Genomic DNA, 7,769 nt, shown 5'->3' with positions numbered 1-7,769 from the left:
TGAGAATTAATTTAGGTATACGTAGACGTTTGGCACCATTGATGGGTGGTGATCAAAGAAAGATCGAGTTAGCCTATTCTCTATTGTTTACATTACCAGGCTCACCAATCATTTACTATGGCGATGAAATTTGTATGGGTGATAATATTTGGTTAGAAGATCGTCATGGTGTACGTACTCCAATGCAATGGTCTGATCAACCACCCAATGGTGGTTTCTCAACTTCAAATAAACTCTATGCACCAGTTATCGATGATCCCGAATATGGCTATCAAAAAGTGAATGTTGTTGAATCTGAAAAAGATCCATCTTCACTCTATCAAGTAATTCGTCAAATGATTCAAAGAAGAAGAAAACATCTCTCATTTGGTCATGGTTCATTCCAATGGGTAAACTCTGATAATCCACATATTGCTTCCTATATGAGAATTTGTGGTATTGATAGAATGTTTATTGTTCAAAATCTTTCTGATCAAGTTCAAAAAGTTACTTTACATACTCATGCTACTCCAGTTTTACCATCATTATCAACTCATCAATCTTCAATTTGTGGTGGTGGTGGATCACTTCATCGTAGAACTGCTAGTAATAGTGGTGATGGTATTGCAAGTGGTATTGGTTCAAGAATTGGCGGTACAAATACTAGTGGTGGTGGTGGTGGTGGTAATAATGATGGAATTTCAAATATTACAAGTAATTTTGGTAATACTTTAACAGTTGATGGTGCAGGTGGTAATTTATCAGGTTCAAAAGTTACACCAATTCCAACTAGAAAAGTTCATACTCATTATCAACAATCAAATATAAATAGACAACAACATCTTCAACCTTTAACAACCAAAGAAGAATATGAAGCATCAAAAGATACTAAACAACCATTTGTTTCATTTTTAAATGTTGAAACTGCTTCCTATGATGAACAATCACATTATTTAATAGATATTTTAACAGATTATCAAGTGATGGTAGATCAAAAAGGTTATGTTACAATGGATTTAGAACCATACCAATTCTTTTGGTTCTCAATGGGTGAAATTACAACTTTAATGGGTGATGGTTCAAAATCACGTGATCTTAGAAGAAAATCAATTCAAATTAATGATCCAATTAATTTACATCATAGAAATTCTCATTTTGCTGATCCAATTGATGAATAAATAAATAAAATCATTTCTAATAATATTACTAATTTAAAAACAAAACAAAAAAAAAATAAAATATAATTTTAAACTTTTAAGAAATAATAATAATAATAATAATAATTTTATTTATAAATATATTAAGGTGCGATATGGGTTAGATGAAAAAAAAAAAAAAAAAAAAATTGAGATACCTTTACTAACTAAAACTATTATAAATGATTTTACCTTTATAAGTTGGAGTATCATCATTATTACCATAGTAATTACTATTTGATGATGAAGTGTAAGAATATTTTGAACTTGTATAATTCTTTTTTGGAGTTGAGGTTGTAGAAGTAGCTTGATTAGTTGAACCTTTTGTTGTTAATTTTCTTGGTGAAGAGTAACTACCACTACTAGTTGTTGTTGTTGTTGTTGTTGTTGTTGTTGTTGGTGTTTTTAATTTTCTGGGTGAAGAATAACTTGATTTATAAGAAGAAGAGGATATGGCTAAATTAGTTGAGAAATGATCACTAAAACCACTTTCAAAATTACTAGAATCATCAATATCATTATTATTTTTAATTGATTGTTGTTGTTGATGATCATTTTTTATTGAGATTATTTTATTTTTAATTAAATAATCAATAATTATTGAAGTTTTAATTTCTACTCTCTCTGATAAAGTGAATTTATTAATATTTACTAATGGTATTGGTACTTGATTTGTTGGAGTTTTAGTATACTCTGTAATGATTTTCTTTAATAACCAATCGAATTGTTTATGATCTTCTTGAGATAAACTTAAATAAGAGAAATAAAATTGGTTCTCTAAATTGGTTGATGTTGGTTTACAAGTTTGGCAAGTATCACAAATTTTAATATCACCACATTCTGTTAACTTTTTAATAATTTCAGCATTATTTGAAAAACAATGAGTTACCTTACAAAATGGTTGAATAGACTTTTCCAATGATTCAATAGTTTTTGGTAAATTTATTATATCACCTTTTTCAATTCTATCTTTTATCCATTTTTCAATTTTATTTGATGTTTTAATTTGTAATTCTTCAATTTGTTCATCTTTAGTTTTATGATGTTGTGTTGTTAATTCTTTTTCAATTATTGTTACATTTTCAACAGTTGTTGATGAAGAATCATCTTTTGATGATGGTGTCGGTGTTGGAGTTGTTTGTTGCTGATCAAAAGTTTCAAAATATTGATTGTAGATTTCAGTATCATAATTTGGTACATCAGAACCAATGATAGTGTAACCATATTGTCTATCTTCTGATAAGATGATTATATTTGTATTATGTTTATAAACGTATTTGGAGAGTTCTTTTCTATAGAGTAAACTACTAATTGATGAATCTAATTGAAATAGTACTCTACCATTACCTTCTTTAATGAATCTGTCCTTTAAAAAGAGTGATTTATCATCTCGACTACCAATACCACATTCTCTACACATCGGAGAGAATTTACTTTTAATAATAACTAATATAATAACTTCTGATTCATCTTTAACTTTACTAAATAATGCTTGATTTAAAATTCTATTACATGATTTATTTGAAAATGATTGTAAATCAACTATAAATATTAATTTATATTTTGATAATACTATTATATATAATTATTTAATTTATTTTTTTTTTTAAAAAAAAAAAATAAAAAAAAAAATAAAAAAAATGAGAAAAAAAAAAGAAAATTAGATATTATTACAAATTTTAAATTGAATTTTCTAAAAATAAATATTTTTTATTTACCTGTAGGATCTAATGTTGGAAGATGTAATGGTAATTCAATTTTTTGTTTTTTAATTGGTTTTCTTGAGGCATATCTTGGCATTTTTTGTTTTTATGTGTATTGGTGTTAGGTTTTGTAATAAAAAAAAAAAAAAAATAAAAAAAAAAAAAAAAAAAGTTTGAAAACATTTTTGATTTTTTGAAACATCTAGGAAAAAATTCAAAAAAAAAATATAAACAAAAATAAATATTAATCAAAAAAATAAATGATTAAAAACACCAATAACTTTTTTTTTCCGACCTTCAACTTACTTGATGATGATGTCAAATCATTTTTTTCTTTTTATTAATATTTTTTTTTTTTCAATTTTTTCTTATATCTTTCTTTTTTACAATTACAACAACAACAACAATTGCACCATTAAAAAAAAAAAAAAAAAATAAAATAAAAAAAATAAAAGGATAATAATAATTGTTTTTTGTTTTGGATATATTTATTTTAAAAATGAAGCAAATAATCGGCTTTATTTGGATAATGATCTTTTTTTTTTTTTTTTTTTAATGGTGCAATTGTTGTTGTTGTTGTTGTTGTTGTTGTTGTTGCAATTGTTGATGATGATGATTTTGTTGTTGTTGTTGTTGTTGTTGTTGTTGTTGTTGTTGTTGTTGTTGTTGTTGTTGTTGTTGTTGTTGTTGTTGGAAAATTTGCTGGTTATGTTCAACAGAATTTATAAAGGTTGTTAATTGACTTGTTGTATTTGATTGTTTTTGATCTTTTCCAGCACATAATAGATCATTAACAGAGACTACACTTTGTGGTTTCCAAGTTAAGGATGCTTCTCTTCTTACCAATTTTGCAAAATATAGACCACAGGCATTACATAAACTTTGATTTCCAGCTGGACCTTTTCTCCACTCTGGTGAGGAAGTTGTACCACAAGAAGTACATTGTTTCAATTCACCAATTTTTCTTTTATTATTATTAGTACTATTAGTATTACCATTACCATTAGATTTATGTTGAGGTGTTGAAGATGATAATTGAGGTGAACTTAAATGTTGATCACCATCATGTGATGAGTTTAATGATGGTGATGAAGATGATAATTGTGGTGATTGTAATAATGGTGTTGAACAATTATTATTATTAATATTAATATTATTAATATTATTGTTATTATTATTATGATGATTATTTTCTTTACTTTTAACTTTTGATTTTCTAAATCTTCTTGGACGAGTTAAAACTGGAACTCTACTTTCATCAGAAGAATTTCCAAAAATTCTTGATCTTGGTTCATTTTGAATGATATTTTGAATTGAAAGATCCAATGTTTCAATTTTATTTGTTAATGTTGATAAAGTAACCTTTATCCTTTCTAATCCATTTGCAAAATCACCACTTACCATTGACTCTTTAGATTGTTTTGAAATTGATGATCCTAAATCTCTCAATTCAATAAAACATTCTAAAATTGCACCAGAATCAATTAATTGAATTTCTGGTTTATTATTATTATTAGTATTATAACTATTATTATTATTATTTGAGTTTTCATTTGTAGATGGTGTTGTTGTAGTAGTGGTTGTTGTTGTTGTAGAATTTGAAGAAGATGGTGGAGTTGAGGTTGGTCCATTTATTGTTGGTAATTGTTGTGGTGGTTGAAGTGATAATGGTTGAATTTGAGGTGTTGTTGATTGTAAATGTATTGATTGTGGGACAATTGATTGATTATTATTATTATGGTTATTATGGTTATTTGAGTTTGAATTTGAATTATTATTATTGTTATTATTTGAATTATTATGATTATTATTATGATTATTATTATTAATTCCATTACTATTATTTAATGAAAGTGTTGTAAATGGATGAATATGATATGGTTGATGATTAAATGGAAATGGTGTACTCGATGATAATGGTTGTTGATTTATTAAAAATGGTGATGATGGATATGAATTTATTAATGGTGTCGTTGGTACATATGGTGTTGGTGAACTTGTTGGTGAATTATTAAAATTATTATTATTATTATTATTATTATTATTATTAGAACTATTATTATTGGAATTGTTATTATTATTATTATTATTATTATTATTATTATTATTATTATTATTTGTAAAATTTTGTAAAGTTGGAACAGACATATTATCATCTAATGAATTTGATCTTTTTTTAATATTTGGTACCAATGATGAATATGAAGATGAATTAAAATTATATCCACTATTATTTAATTTTTGTGGTGGGGGTGAAGATGGAACCCCAAAACTACTACTTAATGAATTGCTTGAATTATTAAATGAAAAATTATTTTTATTTGAAAAATTATTTTTTAAATTATTATTACTGGTGGTAGTAGTGGTAGTAGTAGTAGTATTGTTAATGTTATTATTATTATTATTATTATTATTATTATTATTATTATTATTACTATTAGTATTAGTATTATTATATAATGATGAAAATAATTCGGATGATCCAGATAAAAATTTATTTTCCATTTTTTTTTTTTTTTTTTTTTTTTTCTGATTAAAGATTTAGAGTTATTTTTTTTTTGACTGGAATAATTAAATAAAATGATTTTTTTCTTTTTTTATTTTTTTTTTTATATTATTATTTTTTTTATTTTATTTTAAGGCAAAAAAAATAAAAGAAAAATATTTTTGGTATTTAAGTGAAATAATTAAAAATTATAAATAAATAAAAAAATTATAAATCAAATAATTGCTTATATTTTTTTTTTTTTTTTAAAAAAATATTTATATAAATAATGAAAGTCTCATTAAATTTTTTTTTTCTTTCTATTTTTAATAATTATTATTATTATTTTATTATTTTTTTTTTATTATTATTATTATTATTATTATTATTTTTATTTTTTTTTTAATATCATTATTTATTTTATTTATACAAATTAACACACTCGTATATTATGTACAGATATACACATATCAACAATAACAAGAATAATGTCATAATCAAGTACTATTTTATTTGATATGTGATAAGAAGAAGTGAAAAATGTGTGGTGTGTTGAAAGAGTTAAATTTAGGTGCAAGTTAATATTATTATTGTTTTTTTAATTTTTTTAATTTATTTTTTTTTTATTTTTTTTTTTATTTTTTTTTTTTGTGTTATGTTAAAAAAATAAGGAGAAAAAGAAAAAAACGATTATTACTGTTTTATATATATAAAATTGAACATGTTGTATTTAATTTAAACAAAAACCCACATGTAAATAAAAAAAATAAAAAAATAAAAAATAGCACACACACACACCAACACCACCTTTATTTTTTGTAGTTTTTTTTTTTTTTTTTTTTTGAAATAAAATTATTTCCTAATAAGAATAAGAGTATACGAAAAAAAGTATAGAATCATGATAGTAGCAATAATAATAATAATAAAAATATTAATAAAAATAATAATAATATTGTTATGAAGTAGTGGTGTTTAGTATTATTATTGTTGTTGTTAGTTGTTGTTGTTGTTGTTGATGATGATAAAAATAAAATAAAATTTAACAAGCATAAATCTTTCCTATTATTTATTTTTTTATTTTTTTTTTATTTTTATTTTTTTTTTTTTTTAATACATGTGATATTATATTTGATAGGGGGTGGTGGTATTTTTTATATTGATATTACTACTAATTCACATGATGGTTTTAGATTTAGATTATGTGATAAAAATAATTGGTGGTGAAACAAAAATAACCTTTTTTTTTTTTTTTTTTAATATCTTTAATAATAATAATTAAATTAATTTTTTAAAAACATATTATATTATTTGAAGTTTTTTTTTTTAATTTCCGATTTCAATATTTTAAAAATTGAATCCATATTAACCTTTTAAATTTGAAACAATTAAATAAAAAAATGTAAATATTCATACTCATCATCAGTAATTTAATTTTGTTACTATTTATATCCAAAGTGTTTGGGGGTATTTTTTTTTTTTTTTTTTTTTTATGTGTACATATATGTAAATTTTTTTTTAACCCCAAGATTGATGTGCTCATATAAAGTATTGCAAAATTTCAGGTAATTTTGCCATTGTGTTGTTACCAATAATAAATATATTTATATATATATATATATATATTTATATTGGTAATAAATATTTAAATATATATATAAATATATATATAAATACATATTAAAAAAATAAATAAATATTTAAAATAAGAAAAAGAAATTAAATTTTAAAAATTAAAATATATTTTGTATTCCTTATATGGAAAATTGTGGATAATTAATTTAACTATTGATGTTGTTATATTAAAATTTTTCCTTTTTTAATGCTTATTATTTTTAATTATTTTATTGATAGTATGTAATATTATTTATACTATAATTTATTTTTATTTTTATTATTATTATTATTATTATTATAAAACTCAACCAATTTATGATTGCAGAATATTATTAATTTTACTGAGTTATTATTTTAAACCAGTATTTATTTTATTTTTTTTTTTTTTTTTTTTTTTTTTTTTTTTTTTTTTTTTGTTTTTTTTTCAAATAATAAGTACTTTATTTTATTTCTTGTATAAAAAATTATAAATTGAAATAAAATATTTGAGAAAAAAAAAAACTGAAATTTAAAAACCGATAATATATAAATTAAATCTTTAAATCTTTAAAATAATTTTTATTAAAAAAAAAAAAAAAAAAAAAAAAAAAAAAAAAAACCACAACCGTAAAGATTTAAGAAATAAAATATGATTTTTATCACTTTTGTGTAATGTGGATTTTTTTTTTAATTTTTAATAATTTATTATTATTTTTATCATTATTATTTTTTTATTATTATTATTTTTTTTTTTTTTTTTTTTTTCTTTTTTTTTTTTTTATTTTTTTCTTTAACCAAAAAAATATTGAAATC

General features: G+C 21.5%; 3 protein-coding genes across 3 annotated transcripts in view; 1 reads left to right on the top strand and 2 right to left on the bottom strand.

Moving 5' to 3' along the window:
* The window catches only part of DDB_G0282715 (hypothetical protein), a gene marked incomplete at both ends in the record, with an annotated part of 2,797 nt that extends 1,640 nt beyond the window's left edge, over window positions 1-1,157 (top strand). The window contains one exon of the mRNA XM_635131.1: window positions 1-1,157. This exon is cut by the window's left edge and continues 381 nt beyond it. Within this exon, the coding sequence (XP_640223.1) occupies window positions 1-1,157 (1,157 nt within the window).
* A 181-nt stretch (window positions 1,158-1,338) lies between these two features.
* On the bottom strand, window positions 1,339-2,975 carry DDB_G0282713 (hypothetical protein; the record flags this gene model as incomplete). Its single annotated transcript, XM_635130.1, has 2 exons — window positions 1,339-2,747; window positions 2,894-2,975. The coding sequence occupies 2 exons, from the start codon at window positions 2,973-2,975 to the stop codon at window positions 1,339-1,341; spliced, it is 1,491 nt and encodes a 496-aa protein (XP_640222.1).
* A 455-nt stretch (window positions 2,976-3,430) lies between these two features.
* Window positions 3,431-5,383, bottom strand: gtaK (GATA zinc finger domain-containing protein 11; the record flags this gene model as incomplete). The annotated part of the gene is made up of 1 exon (XM_001134553.1): window positions 3,431-5,383. The coding sequence occupies one exon, from the start codon at window positions 5,381-5,383 to the stop codon at window positions 3,431-3,433; it is 1,953 nt and encodes a 650-aa protein (XP_001134553.1).
* Between the last annotated feature and the right edge of the window lie 2,386 nt (window positions 5,384-7,769).

This window comes from Dictyostelium discoideum, assembly GCF_000004695.1.
Source record: "Dictyostelium discoideum AX4 chromosome 3 chromosome, whole genome shotgun sequence".
In the NCBI taxonomy this organism is placed as follows: Eukaryota; Evosea; class Eumycetozoa; order Dictyosteliales; family Dictyosteliaceae; genus Dictyostelium; species Dictyostelium discoideum.
The sequence above is the reverse complement of the archived record's forward strand: the minus strand, read 5'-3'. Positions and strand labels throughout refer to the sequence as shown.